We start from the raw sequence: 17,001 nt of genomic DNA, 5'->3' as shown, positions 1-17,001 counted from the left end.
CAGATTACATTAAGTATTAAGTGAGTATGTCTCTCATAATAATTTTTTCTCTATTAAATGAGATCAAACTATACATTAAATGCTTAAAAAATTCATATATCTATCAAGTGCAATGTACACTATAAAAATATGTGGTATATATAAATAATCATCAAATAAGTAATTAAGTAATTAGTTATGAAATGATTAGTTAGAAATTATGGTAGAAAATAGATGCGGTTTTCACCTCTAATTTCCTGGTTAGCTCTTATGCAATATTGCAATGTACACTATTTTATGTGATTTAATTATCTCGTAATTTTTTTTTGTTACATGGGAAGTAAATTTTATCTCGTAATTTAATATATACTTGGACCTTTTTTCATATAAATATAATTAAAACTACGTTTATGTGATTTTATCTAGTTTTTTAAACATTTTAAAAAACAATTCATGTCCTACAAACATACCAATACCAACCTAAAATCAATTGCTGAACTTCTAAATTCACATAATATGTGGTATGGAAAAAGCTCCATTGTCAAAATTTAAAAATGTGAATTCAAAATATACCAACCGGTTTTAGGATGAAGTTTTTCCATAAAAATATATAACATTGATGCCATTCTTACCTGATTTGCAAGTTGTTAGATTTTCTTATTGTACTGTCATGTATTTCTTATTTCTTTACTATGCCTATGTTTTAAGCTACATATTATAAACTTTTGTTTTTCAGATGACATGTAAGAAACCTCCTTTTGACAATAGTAACCAAATCACAATCAGCATCGACCTTATCAAATAATAAATAAATTTAAGTCAAAGTCTTAATATACAAACTACCCATTTTTTAGCATCTAACAGTAAATTCCATGTTCCTTAACACAAAACGTGCTAAGGAATTTGTGTTTCCTTTAAGCAACGAAATCAATTAGAATTTAGAAGACAACCTTGATTAATCTCCATTCGTGGTGTTTTCAATCTGTTTGGGCTTGACCAATGTAAAGAGGCTCACCACATGGATCCCCTGATTCATTGCCCGAAGACGGATCTCAAGGGCCCTTTAAAAAAAATTTGCAAAAAATGCACTTTATTCCTAATATGCATAAGCTTACACGTTATATTTCAGTTTGAGTCAGGAACAATCACAACATAATGACACTAAATTGAACGGAACATGCCATCGTTAACTTGTCTAGATTGAACAGGAAAAAAATTCCTTAGTTAGAGAGAAAAATAATTTCATCAATAAAAAATACTTTAACTAATTTTTTACACCCTCCGTGACAATGTTACAGTTTCTAATGACCCAAGTTTTATATACATATTCATGTTTCCAATGCTTATAACATAATACTAATGTTGATCAATACGGTTTTTGTCAAATGATGTAAATTACTTATTACTAGCGTTTTTACCCCGTGCGTTGCACGGCGAATATTGATCTCATTATTTAGACACGTATTAATAAATTAAGATATAAAAAAAAAGAGCATTCAACAAAAAAAAAATCACAATGAGTGTCACACAACTTGCAAAGTTTTGTGTGATTATCAAAATGATTTTTCATAATACTGAAGTATTTTTTTAAAAAACTAAGAGTAAATATAAGTAATGGTATGATAAATTGAAAGTCAAAATATGATTTGAAAACATTATTATATATGTGTGTGTGTGTGTCTGTGTGTTTAGATTACATGGTAAAAGACTTCCACAAAGAAAATATTTTACATAAAAATCATTTTTTTTTGTAAGGAAAGGAATGTAGCATTTATTGTAATTTTTTATTGACTAAAAATTAATGTATTAAAGAACTTTTATTATTCTTTTTCTACCATTGACCCCTGATCATGTATTTAAAAACGGTTAAATGCGTTAGCATACCGGTTAATGATATTAATATTTGATTAACATTAATTTTGGAAATAATAATTTTATTGGTTTATCAAAAACATTTTTTAAGGAAATGAATATAACATTTATATTAATTTTTAATTGAACAAAAATTAAACTTCATCTATAGAATTATTATATAGGTTAATTCAAAAGGTTTTTAAAAAAAATCTCGAATATAGCATTTATTGTATAGCATTTAATGTCTTTCATTAGTTGACTAAAAATTTACGTAATTTAAAACAATTAAATAGGTGTATTAAAACCTTTTTTAGGAAATGAATAAAACATTTATTAATTTTTTTAATTGAGTAAACAATTAATGTATTAAAGAATGATTAAATATGTGTATTAAAAACAGTTTTTTAATGGGGTCAAACAAACCAAATTATAGGAAAATCAGTGCAAGTAATTAATATATGTGAGTAGCTGTGGTTGTAACACTTGTCAGTCAGTGAGCGATCAATTAAATAGGCAAAGAACATGAGATGTACCCATCTTGGTCAAGTTCAATAGTTATCCTTTTCTGTTTAGTACCATCTTTCTTGAACTCTTGTTTTCCTCTTGCTCCAGTGAGAATTCCAATTACATCTGGTGAAAAAAAATAAAAAAAAATGTTATGAAGATTAATAAATATTTTTAAAAAACTCGAAAGGCTAAAGAAGGATTAATACCTATAAGGAATGATGTATCAAGGTCCTTATACACTATGTCACCAAGTGGAACGAAAGAGTACGGGGTTAAGTTGATAGCCTTGTTAGGAAGCAATCGCGCAGAAGTCTGAATATCAAAGTTGATCTTGAACGGATGATTTGTTGGGCGAAAATCACGACCACTTTCACCAACACCAAAGAATGAAATCTTGTATACGCGTCCTTCAGTTAGCAAAGACTGAAATCGATAAATTAAAGTCTTCCTAACTGTAGACTGAATCTTACAGCCCTGAAATTTAAATAGAAAATAAACTTAGCGATTTATGAATACATTCCAAAAATTACATGGAAACCGAGTGATTGAAAAAATAAAGTGTGAACCTTGTCATCCATAAGAATCATGTCCATTGAAAAGGGTAGTTTTGAGCCATATAAGCTCGCACTTAGTCATAAACGATTAACTTTTGCAACAATTGTTCAGGTCTATTTGGAGGCATCGATTTTGACAAGATCATCGATTCTTGAAGCCATCAGAAGAAAGGTTAATTTCAAATATATAAAGTGCTGGAAAATGGTTGGAATGATGAAGAAGAAATGTAACATAAGGGGGTATTTATAGTTGGAATTAGGGTTAAGGATGTCTAAAGTTGTCAAGAATATTCCATCCCCAAAAGAATGGAATATGTAAATTATATATATTTATTTTGACTTTTTCGAAATCATATAATCAGCTTAATTAGACCGTATACAATTCCACAAATAGTGATAAATATATAAGGAAATTTTGGAAAGATTTCAATATATAAAATTATGAAATCATGCACGACCCATTAATTGATTATATTTTTATTTGATCCATATTAAGGCCATCAATTCTTTCTATAAAACGTTGATTATAAATAAAAAAGTCAAATATAGTAAAGATATACAGTAGGCTAAAAAAGTGGAACCAATTGGAAAATTAATCGTCTAGCAAAATTAATCGCCGTGCACTATGGAAAATCACATAGTGCACTTATTGTATATCAACATGATATTGATTCTATTTGGTATAAAATATTGATTATAAATAAAAAAAGTCAAACATAGTAAAGATATACATGATGTTTATGATTGACGTAAATTAATCTTTTATTTTCTCCACGAAATTATCACGCCTGGAATTATTGACTTCTTTTGTAAGCAAAATGAATACCATTTAAATGCTTGCAATAACACCATTCCAATTTAATTAACAATAAATACAAAATCACCATTCAAATGGTTTGAATGATGGGCCTCATAAAAAATCTGAAATCAAAATGGGCTTCCACTATTTTAGTCCAAAACAATAAGAAGAGGACACTTGTCATGCAAAGAGGGGTTGAGGGAAAGTCATTATTGGATTGACACATCATCTAAGTGGGTCTCATAGCCTTGCTCTTTTCTAAATATTATAGATGTTACGAATGGAATTTTGAACGACCTACAGATTAATCATTCATATCATCTTAAATGACTAAATTGATATAACCAAGTAGGTTGGTGTAGTGGTTCAACACTTCATCCTTTAAGCAAGTGGTTGAGGGTTCGAATCCCAACTCTTGCGAATAGAAAAAACTTCTTGATCAAATCCCTACCGCTTCAAGGACTTTCAAAATTCAACTTGCATCTTACTAATAATTTTAGCAATTTGAAAAATATCTCATTGATAAAATGACAATTATTTTATTACTGTTTGGCAATAGAGATAAAATATGGAACTTGGACTAGTGGGTCGGGCCAAGGATCGCAATATTGTCATAAAAGACGGAAAAAAATAAACTACAAAAAAATTCCATGGATGAAAGATACCATACCCGGTGAAAAGAGTATTTATCAATGAAATGATTATGAAAAAGGAAGTTAAAAAATTCATCAATGAAATGATTATGTTATCTCCTCCCTATAGCTTCTCAACCAAAAAATACAGCAGCACATAACATAAGAATTAGATTCATAACAAGACATATATATTTCATAAGATAATATCACTTCATTTATACTCTAAAAAGTGAATAACACACTGTTTGGAATTTTTTTCAAAATCTGGAGCTTCCATGACTACTACCAATGACCTATGATGAATAAGGTACACCACTTGGTTTGCGGAGACAGTTTTGTCTATTGTGAGGAGCCTTGACACCTTGAAACATAGTTCCCAACATCTCCAATGATTTGGCTCATGAATTTCGAACTGTAAGATCAAGGTTTGATCAGTGGTTGCATCTCTATATTTTGATGATTACATTTAAGGTTTTTGAGGATGAACAATTATGGTACTCTAACGTTTGTCTCTTTTAGTTGTGACAAACAGGTTCTGATTCTGACCAAAGCCAATTCAATCAGAAGACGAAGAAGACCCAAGAGTAGCCAAAAGAGAGTTGAAAAGCTTACCATGTTCGCTTAGAACAGTGGCAAATCCTTCAGAAGTTCTGAAGATAGAAACTCTCAAGAGGTACTGAAGAACCGGAGTCAGAAGTTCTGAAGACCAGATGTTCCAGCGGAACGGTCCAGAAGTAGAAGACTCAAGTTCTGAAGACCTGCAAGAAGTTGGCATTTGAAGACCAAAGCTATTCTAGCTCTGACGTTCAGAAGTTCTGAGGAACTTGTTCAGAAGCAGAAGTTGCAAGGTCAGAGGATCCAAGCTTCCGTCTGACTCTGATCAGAAGCTTCACCAACGTTCATCTGAAGCACTCCAAATCATAAGTCAGCTGGTGAAAGGACAGCCTCAGTCTGTCCGCCACCTACCTCGTCAGCCTAGCAGTCTGATATTACAAGATTGCCACTCCAACGGACAAAACCCTAGCAACGGCTACATCATATGCCTTGGAGTATATAAGGGCTGAAGAAAGAAGAAAGAAGCCAAGAAACTTTGCTGATATTATCGAATTCATTCTAACCAATCTCTTAGCATTATTTCTTCACTATTCTTAAACATCTGAGTTTACCATTAGCTTTTCAGAAGCAATTCTTGTAAACCCGAAAGCTTTTACAAACACTTTGTAAGTTCCTTGAGAGACCAAGGTTGGTCGGATCTTGAGAAGACTGAATAGGTTTGATTCAGTGTTTAGCTAGTCTTGAGAGGATCGTGAGATTAGCTTCTTGAGAGTATACTAGTGAGGAAATCAGTGTATTGTTAGTCACTTAGCAGGTTGCAAAGTGCAGTTGTAACACTCATTGATTTTAGTGGATTGCCTTCATCAGAAGAAGGAAGAAATCACCTTCACAGGTGGACTGGATTAACTTGAGCTTTTATCTCAAGTGAACCAGGATAAAATACTTGCGTGCTTTACTTCATACCCTTCAGCACCTAGTTCTTATCTTTGAGTTTGAAAAAAGTTCAAAAGTATATCTTTGATTAAAAACTCTATTCAAACCCCCCACTTTCTAGTGTTTTTCGCACCTTCACGAACAACTTGGGAGACTTTAGGATCTTCAACAACCGTTTGGCAGACATGTGAGAGTGTTGATACAATCAATCACATTACTCTTCCAAATGAAATTAATTGTGTTATCCTTCTTATCACCACGAAGTTTTCTAATGTCTACTTCCTTCTTGTACTCTTCTAGCATGTGAACTAAGCACACGACACCTGAGGCTGGCGTGACTTGTGATTGTATGATGGATGCTCGATTTCGTACCCAAGCTTCCAAAGGAGCCTGCTTAATATCCTTTCCACGTTGGCTAGCGCCTTTTAGGGTGTAAATATAACCAATTGTATAAAGCATGGCCTCTCCAAAAGCAGCTTTTGAAAGTTTGTCAACTTGTGTTTCTCCTCACTATTCAAAAACATCTTTTTTACCTTCAACAAAAGGCTGCAAGCAATATCCCGAAAACTCTATAAGGTTTCTGAGATAGTTTTGTCTGTTGTGAGGAGCCTTGGCACCTTGAAACATAGTTCCCAACTTCCCCAATGCTTCGGCTCATGAATTTCGAACAACTTGGGAGACTTTAGGATCTTCAAGAACCGCTTGGCAGACATGTGAGAGTGTTGATACAATATCAATCACATTACTCTTCCAAATTACATTAATCGTGTTATCCTTCTTATCACCATTAAGTTTTCTAATGTCTACTTCCATCTTGTACTCTTCTATAATGTGAACTAAGCACACAACACCCGAGGCTGGCGTAACTTTTAATTGTATGATGGTTGCTCTATTTCGTACCCAACATGAATTTCGAACAACTTGGGAGACTTTAGGATCTTCAAGAACCGCTTGGCAGACATGTGAGAGTGTTGATACAATATCAATCACATTACTCTTCCAAATGACATTAATCGTGTTATCCTTCTTATCACCATTAAGTTTTCTAATGTCTACTTCCATCTTGTACTCTTCTATAATGTGAACTAAGCACACAACACCCGAGGCTAGCGTAACTTTTGATTGTATGATGGTTGCTCTATTTCGTACCCAAGCTTCCAAAGGAGCCTGCTTCATATCCTTTCCACGTTGGCTAGCGCCTTTTAGGGTGTAAAAATAACCAATTGTATAAATCATGGCCTCTCCAAAAGCGGCTTTTGAAAGTTTGTCAACTTGTGTTTCTCCTCACTTTTCAAAAACATCTTTTTTACCTTCAACAAAAGGCTGCAAGCAATGTCCCAAAAACTCTATAAGGTTTCTGAGACAGTTTTGTCTGTTACGAGGAGCCTTGACACCTTGAAACATAGTTCCCAACATCTCTAATGCTTCGGCTCATGAATTTCGAACAATTGGGAGCCTTTAGGATCTTCAAGAACCGCTTGGCAGACATGTGAGAGTGTTGATACAATCAATCACATTACTCTTCCAAATGACATTAATCGTGTTATCCTTCTTATCATCATGAAGTTTTCTAATGTCTACTTCCTTCTTGTACTCTTCTAGCATGTGAACTAAGAACACGACACCTGAGGCTGGTGTGACTTTTGATTGTATGATGGTTGCTCTATTTCGTACCCAAGCTTCCAAAGGAGCCTGCTTCATATCCTTTCCAAATTGGCTAGCGCCTTTTAGGGTGTAGAAATAACCAATTGTATAAAGCATGACCTCTCCAAAAGTTGTTTTGAAAGTTTGTCAACTTTTGTTTCTCCTCACTTTTCAAAAACATCTTTTTTACCTTCAACAAAAGGCTGCAAGCGATGTCCCATAAACTCTATAAGCTTCTCTTCCCTCTTCTTCTGTGATTCATTGAATGTTTCTTGAATATTCTTTCAGAAAACTTCAGTCAGGCTTTGTGCGTCTATGTTCTCAGCTACTTTACCGAGCATAAAATCCAATGAAAGTTCTCCAATATACTCTTTAAACAAAACACTTCCAAAAAGCATTCCATAAACAGTTGTTGCATGGATAATAGATCCTGGTAGCAACCCTTTGTTTCGCAATCCTTCCCTTCCTTGCTTATCATAAATGTTCTATGTCATGCGATTACTCAAAATCTTGTAAGCCTGAGCAAGCTCCTAAAAATTTTGTGCAGCGGCCATGGGATCTTTAGGATTATTATCATGGTGAAATCCACTAGCCTTATTGATGACCCTATTTTAGTAGTGTTTTTAGGGTCATTTCTTTGGTTGTTTTGAGTCTTTTTGTTGAGTCTCATGTAGTGTTTCATGCATTCTCATGCATTTTTATTCTTTTCTTTAGTTTTTATTTCGTTTTGGTAATTTAGTAGTTTTTTAGGTAGTTTTCTTGCATTTTAAGTAAAGTTTAGGACTTGCATGGTTTTGTTGTGTTTTATGAGGGACTTCTTGTGCTAATGAGCTCTTGGAGCTTCTAGAATCTTCCTTGTCTTGTTGGTTAGGTTTGGAGTGCAGAAACTGAAGGAGAAGGAAGGCCAAGGAGCATGGAATTGATGAAGAACATAAAGGGAATTGAAAAGAGGAGTTTCAGAAGCCAAAAAGTCACTTTCAGGCGAGCTAGAGCGCCTAGGCGCTGGGAGTGGGCGCCTAGGCGCCAATAAGGTCAGAGAGCATGTCTTTTGACATGCAATTGGCGCTCAGGCGCTCTGAATTGGCGCCTGAGCGCCCAGTTTCGTTATTTTCAGCCTATAAATAAGGCTTAGGCCAATTTCTTAGATACATTTTGTCATTCCACTCATTTTTGATCAAGTTTTGAGAGCTGAGGAGAACTTTGGGGCCAAGGGAGGCTTCCAACTTGTACTTTTCCTCAGGTTTTATTTACATTTTCTTCATGAATTCACTAGCCATGAGTGGCTAGTTTACTTTGTGCTTTGGGTTAAGAGATTCTATGAAACTTTAGTTTATAATTCCTATCTCTATGCATGAGTCTTGATCCATTCTTGTATTTCAATTCCTTATTGCATGTTGAGCTTTGGTGCACCTTTGCTATAGGCTGGATTATAATAGAATGGAAATTTGTTATGATCTAGGGACATGAATTGGAATAGATCCTTCTATACTTGCTTCTAGGAATAGAGTGAGGGTAGGGTTTTGTTGGCCTGAATATTAGAGCTATCATACCTCTTATGAATGTTTAAGTACACAAGGATTTGGGCTTATCTTTCAATTTGAGAGAATTACTTTTGTGAGGAATCAACTAGTAAGTACATAGGCTATAACAACAAGATATAAATCAAGATATCACATGCATAGGATAGGTGGACTAAAATGGATTAGATGATCAAACACCCAAGGCAATTTTCCGTCATTGTTATTTACATCTTTATCAACATTGCTCTTTTGCAAAACTTTTGTCACAATCACCCAAAACCAATTTCTGAATTTTACTGTTTTAAGAACTTGCAAACTCTAGGCTTAAATCAATAATTCTCACTCACAATCCCTGTGGTTCGATAATTTAAAACCCGGAGGTATTCGTGCACTTGCGAATTGACCAACAAGTTTTTGGCGCCGTTGCCGGGGATTGTTTGTGGTTTTCGGTTTAAGTTGAAGAGTTTGTTTGTTTGTTTTACTAAGCATTGCATTGAATAGGTGTTACTAACCTTTTCTCTGTTTTTGTGATTTCAGTTTATGCACAGTAGGCTTGGCACGGATCCATTGCTGTTTGATCCGGAGCCTGAACGTACTCTTCGCCGTCGTCGAGCCCAACAAAGGCTTGAAGCCATGGCTGCTCAAATGACGGAAGAGGAGATGCAAGCCCACATTGAAGAAAGAGTGAATGAGGCTCTTGCTCAAAGACTTCAAGAGCAAGAATTGGAGAATGCCAATCGTTCTCTCAGAGACCTCACCTCGGCTGCCATGAGCTACGATTATCCGGGCAGCATAGTTTCCCCCGATGGCACGGGAAACTTTGAGCTGAGGCCGGCATTCATCAACTTGGTGAGCCAAAATCAGTATGGTGGAGGTGCTCTTGAAGATCCTCATGCACACATGGAGCGGTTTATCCTCAATTGCAACACCTACAGAGTTCAGAATGTTTCAGCGGACACCATCCGCTTGAGTTTGTTCCCTTTTTCATTGAGGGATACTGCTGAAGAGTGGTTGAATTCACAGCCCCAAGGTAGCATTACATCTTGGGAAGACTTGGCTGAGAAGTTCACCACGAGGTTTGTTCCAAGAGCCCTCTTGAGGAAGCTCAAGAATGACATCATGACTTTTACTCAATCCACCGATGAGAATCTCTATGAAGCTTGGGAGAGGTTCAAGAAGCTCTTGAGGAGGTGTCCTCAACATAACCTTACTCAAGCTGAGCAAGTAGCAAAGTTCTATGATGGTCTCCAATATTCTTCGAGGTTTGGTTTGGATGCGGCTTCAAGTGGAGAGTTCGATGCCTTACTTCCACAAGTGGGGTATGAGTTGATTGAAAAGATGGCTATAAGAGCCATGAACTCTAGTAATGATCGCCAAGCCCGAAGAGGAGTCCTTAAGGTTGAAGCTTATGATCAACTTATGGCCTCCAACAAGCAACTCTCCAAGCAAATGAATGAGATTCAAAATCAAATGAAGACTACCAAGATTGGTGGTCGAGTTGCCAAGGTGGAGTGCGTGACTTGTGGAGGGCCACATGACAGCGAAGAATGCACAGAGACTAGACCGGAGGAGGAAGTGAAGGTTATGGGTCAAGCTCGGAATGACCCATTTTCAAATACTTACAATTCAGGATGGAGGAATCACCCTAATTTTTCTTGGAGGCAAGGTAATAATGGGCAAGGAAATGGCTTTCAAAGACAATTTCCTAGCCAAGGATTTCAAGGCCAAAGCTCAAGACAATCTCAAGAGCGAGGAGAAGGTGAAAGTAGTGGTTCCAAGAAAAGCTTAGAAGAGTTGGTGGAAACTTTCATCAACCGGACGGAGAATAATTACAAGAATCAAGAGGCGGCTATCAAGAATCTTGAGAATCAATTTGGCCAGCTGGCCAAGCAAATAGCCGAGAGACCTCAAGGTAAATTTCCCTCCGACACTATCCCCAATCCTAAGCAAGAGAATGCCTCTGTTGTAGCCACTAGAAGTGGGAGAGTGATGAATGAATTGAAGAAAAAAACAGAGGAAGAAAAGAGAGAGGAGATAGTGGGAGGAGAAGTAGTTGTACCTATTAAGGTGAGAGAGGAAGTTGATCTTACTCCTGAAACTAGCAAGGTTCCGTTCCCTAGAGCATTGGCTAAGAAGAGCTTAGATAAAAAGTTTTCAAAATTTGTTGATGTTTTCAAAAAGCTCCACATTAGTATTCCTTTTGCCGATGCTTTGGAACAAATGCCTATATATGCTAAGTTTATGAAGGATATTCTGCATAAGAGAAGAAGGTTGAAGGGAGTAGATGAGACAGTGTTGATGACGGAGGAATGTAGTGCCATTTTGCAGCGAAAGATGCCGAAGAAAAGAAGGAACCCCGGAAGTTTCACTATTCCGGTGGAAATTGAAGGCATGGCGGATGTGGAAGCCTTGTGTGATCTTGGAGCGAGCATCAATTTGATGCCGCTTACCATGTTTGAGACGATTAACCTAGGAGAGGTTACCCCAACCATGCTCTCCTTGCAAATGGCGGATTGATCCCTTAAGACTCCATATGGGATTGTGGAGGATGTAATGGTGCGGGTGGACAAGTATGTGTTCCCCGTGGATTTTGTTGTGCTTGATATGGAGGAGGATGAGAAGATTCCTCTCATTCTTGGCGACCTTTCTTAGCTACTGGTAGAGCTAAGATTGATGTTGACAAGGGTCACCTCATTCTCCGTGTTGGTAAGGAAAAGGTACGGTTTTCTGTTTTTAATCCTATGATTGAGACTAACCATGACAATGACTTTGTTTGTGATGTGATTAGAAGCAGGTCAAAGGTTTCGGAAGAGATCCCCAAAGTTAATGCCCAAATTGATGAGTTCCATCCGGCTCTCATCAAGCTTGTCAATGGTAACAAGTATGGGGGGTCCAAGTATGAGAACCTACATGCTCATATGGTGAAGTTTACCCAAGCTAGCACCCTTGCTAAGATTGAGGGCGTTTCAAGTGATGAAGTGAAGATTAAACTCTTCCCTCATTCTTTGACAAGGGAGGCTAGAGCTTGGTTTGATGAGCAAGAGGACATTGCCTCATGGGAGGATTTACTCCAGAGGTTTTGTGCAAGGTTTCTTCCTTGCACTTGTGGTAAGTTAATCAATGGAAAGAAATTTCCTTCCTAACACCATCGGAAGGAGAGTCCACCTAGGACTATAACCTAGGGCTAAATGGGAGACAACCCATTTGTTTCATTTTGTTATTTATTATCTTTTAATTTTGTAGTATTTTAGGTGTTTAATTTCAAAAAAAAAAAGAAAAAAAAAGGAAAATTTTTGTGAAAAAAAACTGGGTTGAGCGCCTAGGCGCCAATTCAGGAGCGCCTAGGCGCCAATAGTGGCAGAGGCACTGCCTCTGGAACTGGCTTGAGCGCCTGAGCGTTCCCCTCGAGCGCTCGAGCGCTCCTGCACGTGTTTTTGCTTATGTTTTGGGTTTTAAAACCCCAACCTTTTCATTTTCCCACTCTTTACTCCCATTCCTTCATAAGAAACGCACCCCATTCTCTCCAAACCCCATTTCCACTTCTCATTTCTCACTTGCACACACTTTAGCTCTCCCATTTGCTTCCAAGTTCTGCATTGTTTCAAGTTCCTTTCACTTGCACCCACTCACTCTCAAGTCAAGGTAAGTTCCAACTTTCACTTTCCTTCATTTTTGTTCATGGGATTTGCAATGCATGTTTACAAGGGGGTTTGGGTGAGTGATTTGTGTTAATGCAAGTTGGGTTTGGGTTGTATATACTCATTGGTGGTTGATTTTGTGCTTAAATAGAAAGGGGTTGTAGATTTGTTAGGAATGGGTAGTTAGGATTTTGTAGATTAGCTTAGTTTAGCTTTTGCTTACAAGGTGTTTGATAGAATGCTTCAATGGGTTCTCTCAGTCGATTTTTGGCAAGTGCTTGTGGTAGTCTTTCTTTCTTTGCCAAAATCACTAAGAAACTTGTTGGGTGCTCTTAGGTTGTTCTTTATTTTTATTTTTGTACAAAGTTTCTTCTTTCTTTTCTTTTTATTTTTGAACTAACGTTTCTAACGTTTGTGGCTTGTGTTTGGGCTAACAAATTTGCAGATGCCTGTGAAAAGAGCAAGGACCAACACAAGAGCTGTAGCTTCTTCCTCCACCTCCCGGAGTTTTGATCGCTCCCGCTTCCTATCAGCGGTTAAGGAGGAGTTTTACCGAGCTCACCTAGCACACAAGGAGTGTGTGAAGGAGCGGGGAGTTTTGTATCGGGAGGGAAGGAGAGACCTCTTGGGCATGCAAGAAGCCATGGAGATTAGGAGGTGGAAGAATTGGGTCAACCCCATTCCGTTTGCTTGTGAAGTCATGGTTAGGGAGTTCTACGCGAACACCTACTGTGACAATCAAGAGGACAGGTCCAGGCCACCGGTGAATTCATCTTGGTTCAGGGGAGATGTGATTGACTACAATCCAGCAGTCATTCGCAGGCATCTTGGTCTCCTCACGGAGGACCAAGAGAATGAGCTTTTCCCCGAGAAGGACACTTATCATGAGCTCTTAAAGGAGAAGTCACCGGAGATCTTGAAAGACATGAAGGCAGTGATTGTTAGGCCTGGGCGGGACTGGGAAGCAGTTGATGATGAGATTATTTTTGTGAGGAGGAAGGATATGACACCGCTGGCTAGAGTTTGGGCTGAGTTTTTGCAGGATTCCCTCATCCCTAGCTCTAACAAATATGAAGTTAGAGAGGTTACATTGGTTGCTATCTATTGCATCGTGAGAGGCCATCCTATGGACGTGGCCACCATCATTGCTGGTCGGATTTATTCCCTCTACAACAGGAGTAAAGACAAGCATCGGCCCATCTTTCCTCACTTGATTTGCTCTTTGATTCATGCAGTGAGGGACAGAGCTAGGAGGCCAGTCCATGTTATTGAGAAGAGGTTGCCTGAGGCACCTCTGCTCAGTAAGGAGAGGATCACTCAACTTTATAAGGAATGGACAGCAAGGATGCCTCAAGAGGATGAAGAGGAAGAGGATCCTGAGGAGCCAGCGGGGGAAGATGAAGAAGAAGAGGAAGAAGAAGAGGAGGAAGCAGAGGATGTTGAGGTGGTGAATGAGGTGGTTACTCCACCACGTGCTGACCCTTCTCCTGTTTGGATGGAGGCTGCTTTCGGGCGGATGTTTTTGAGGCAAGATCGTCTACACAGGGATCTTGACCTCCATTGGAGGGGAGGTAGCACATCAGACCCCAGGTACAATGGGCCCTTAGATTTTAATACCTTGGAGCAGGGGATGATAGACTTGAGCTTGATGCATGATGCCGGAGTTCATCCGGATTATGGCGATGGAAGGGGTGACCATGACCCCATGGAGTGATTGTGCTGAGGTAACTCTACTCTTAGTTTAGGTCATGCATTTTTAGCATATTTTCAATTTATAGATTTTGTTTTCTGTTGATCATGCATTGTTTTAGTTGGTTTTATTTTTGGGTTTTTACTTCCCTATACTCACATGCTTTTAGCTATAGGTTTGCTTCCCTACTAGTGCTGTTTTTGAAAATGCTTTGGTGAATACTTGTGGTTGTTTTTGGGGATGAGTGATTGCATGTTGGGGAAGAGAGGAGGAGACTTCGGTCTTCCGAGTGTCTCTTGAGAAGGAGTCGGTGTGAGTCCATTAAGGGTTTATCTTTGACCCTTCACCATAAAAATTCTCTGGAGGATCCTGACTCACTTGCAATTCTTGGTTCTGCGTTAATATCACTCATAGCATGCTTAGTGATTTCTGTTATATTCTTGAGACTTATAGGATTTCTTGAGATTCTGAGTTCGTGGTTGAACATTGCCCTTAGTTGTCCCATTTGAGCTTAATTGGAGAATCTTTTTATAGCCAAAAGTTGGGATGGTTGTTTGGTTGGAATATTAGGGGAGTGATGGTCCTTGTTGTTTTGTATGGAGCTGAAAAATGAGAAATAGCCTCTTGCCCCAAAAGAAAAAAAACAGTGAAAAAGAAGAAAGAAAAAGAACTCCTAACCAAAAGTTGGAGTTGGAAAAGAAAAAAAAAATGTAAAAAGGTGGGTGCAAGAGACTTGTAAAGTAAAAGTGTTGTAAGCTCCGGGGTTATTAGAAGAGGACCACACTCAATGTGCTTGAAAGCCTAGTTTTCCTTTAGGGACCAACCACCATCATGTTTTACCTAGCCAATGTTTCAACCCTTATGGAAGTCTCTTTGAATATTTGCATGTTTGATCTTTGTTGCTATTGAGTGAATGACATTCAGGACCTATGAACTTGTTTGTGTGCTCAGTGCACTAAATGAACATCTCATCCTAGGGTTTTTAGTTCTAAATGCTTCTCATGAATGGACTCTACACTCTTCTCTCTTCAAAAGATGCATGAAGTAGGTTGTTGGGTCTTTCTCTTGAAACTAGCTGTGATTACTTTGTCCCCCTGTTTTTGTGAAGTATTCTTTGTTTTGAGCACTTGTGTGGGAGCATTTCTTGCGCTTGAGGGCAAGCGAGTGTTTTTTACGCTCGAGGGCGAGCTGTCGTTGAGTATAGTGGTGTGATGACCCTATTTTAGTAGTGTTTTTAGGGTCATTTCTTTGGTTGTTTTGAGTCTTTTTGTTGAGTCTCATGTAGTGTTTCATGCATTCTCATGCATTTTTATTCTTTTCTTTAGTTTTTATTTCGTTTTGGTAATTTAGTAGTTTTTTAGGTAGTTTTCTTGCATTTTAAGTAAAGTTTAGGACTTGCATGGTTTTGTTGTGTTTTATGAGGGACTTCTTGTGCTAATGAGCTCTTGGAGCTTCTAGAATCTTCCTTGTCTTGTTGGTTAGGTTTGGAGTGCAGAAACTGAAGGAGAAGGAAGGCCAAGGAGCATGGAATTGATGAAGAACATAAAGGGAATTGAAAAGAGGAGTTTCAGAAGCCAAAAAGTCACTTTCAGGCGAGCTAGAGCGCCTAGGCGCTGGGAGTGGGCGCCTAGGCGCCAATAGGGTCAGAGAGCATGTCTTTTGACATGCAATTGGCGCTCAGGCGCTCTGAATTGGCGCCTGAGCGCCCAGTTTCGTTATTTTCAGCCTATAAATAAGGCTTAGGCCAATTTCTTAGATACATTTTGTCATTCCACTCATTTTTGATCAAGTTTTGAGAGCTGAGGAGAACTTTGGGGCCAAGGGAGGCTTCCAACTTGTACTTTTCCTCAGGTTTTATTTACATTTTCTTCATGAATTCACTAGCCATGAGTGGCTAGTTTACTTTGTGCTTTGGGTTAAGAGATTCTATGAAACTTTAGTTTATAATTCCTATCTCTATGCATGAGTCTTGATCCATTCTTGTATTTCAATTCCTTATTGCATGTTTAGCTTTGGTGCACCTTTGCTATAGGCTGGATTATAATAGAATGAAAATTTGTTATGATCTAGGGACATGAATTGGAATAGATCCTTCTATACTTGCTTCTAGGAATAGAGTGAGGGTAGGGTTTTGTTGGCCTGAATATTAGAGCTATCATACCTCTTATGAATGTTTAAGTACACAAGGAATTGGGCTTATCTTTCAATTTGAGAGAATTACTTTTGTGAGGAATCAACTAGTAAGTACATAGGCTATAACAACAAGATATAAATCAAGATATCACATGCATAGGATAGGTGGACTAAAATGGATTAGATGATCAAACACCCAAGGCAATTTTCCATCATTGTTATTTACATCTTTATCAACATTGCTCTTTTGCAAAACTTTTGTCACAATCACCCAAAACCAATTTCTGAATTTTACTGTTTTAAGAACTTGCAAACTCTAGGCTTAAATCAATAATTCTCACTCACAATCTCTGTGGTTCGATAATTTAAAACCCGTAGGTATTCGTGCACTTGCGAATTGACCAACACTTATTATGATAAGACTTTTTGATTAGTTTAATTCCCGCCTTAACGCCGATGCCATATATTTTGTAGTGTTGTGTATCCTTCACCACCTCGGTTTGAATATTCGAATCATGATTCATAACTATAAAAAGCAAAGCTTCTTCCGATAGGAACAT

General features: G+C 37.7%; 1 protein-coding gene and 1 non-coding gene across 2 annotated transcripts; both read right to left on the bottom strand.

The window, feature by feature from the left end:
* Positions 1 to 2,338: 2,338 nt before the first annotated feature.
* LOC130744762 (uncharacterized) lies at positions 2,339 to 2,933 on the bottom strand. The gene is made up of 3 exons (XM_057596920.1): positions 2,907 to 2,933; positions 2,547 to 2,814; positions 2,339 to 2,463 (listed from the first exon to the last, which is right to left on the bottom strand). The coding sequence occupies exons 1-3, from the start codon at positions 2,931 to 2,933 to the stop codon at positions 2,339 to 2,341; spliced, it is 420 nt and encodes a 139-aa protein (XP_057452903.1).
* Positions 2,934 to 10,081: 7,148 nt separating this feature from the next.
* LOC130709581 (small nucleolar RNA R71) lies at positions 10,082 to 10,188 on the bottom strand. The gene has a single exon (XR_009010058.1). It is a non-coding gene; the product is annotated as a small nucleolar RNA R71 (small nucleolar RNA).
* Between the last annotated feature and the right edge of the window lie 6,813 nt (positions 10,189 to 17,001).

Source organism: Lotus japonicus, chromosome 3, assembly GCF_012489685.1.
Source record: "Lotus japonicus ecotype B-129 chromosome 3, LjGifu_v1.2".
NCBI lineage: Eukaryota > Viridiplantae > Streptophyta > Magnoliopsida > Fabales > Fabaceae > Lotus > Lotus japonicus.
This window is presented reverse-complemented; position numbering and strand designations above follow the sequence as displayed.

What these genes read in the sequence shown, in the direction of transcription:
- LOC130744762 (XM_057596920.1), bottom strand. Translation starts at nt 2,933, where the DNA reads ATGGACATGATTCTTATGGATGACAAG. An exon ending in TGATTCTTATGGATGACAAG is followed by an intron (nt 2,815 to 2,906) that starts GTTCACACTTTA and finishes TTTAAATTTCAG; the next exon opens with GGCTGTAAGATTCAGTCTAC. An exon ending in TGATACATCATTCCTTATAG is followed by an intron (nt 2,464 to 2,546) that starts GTATTAATCCTT and finishes TTTTTTCACCAG; the next exon opens with ATGTAATTGGAATTCTCACT.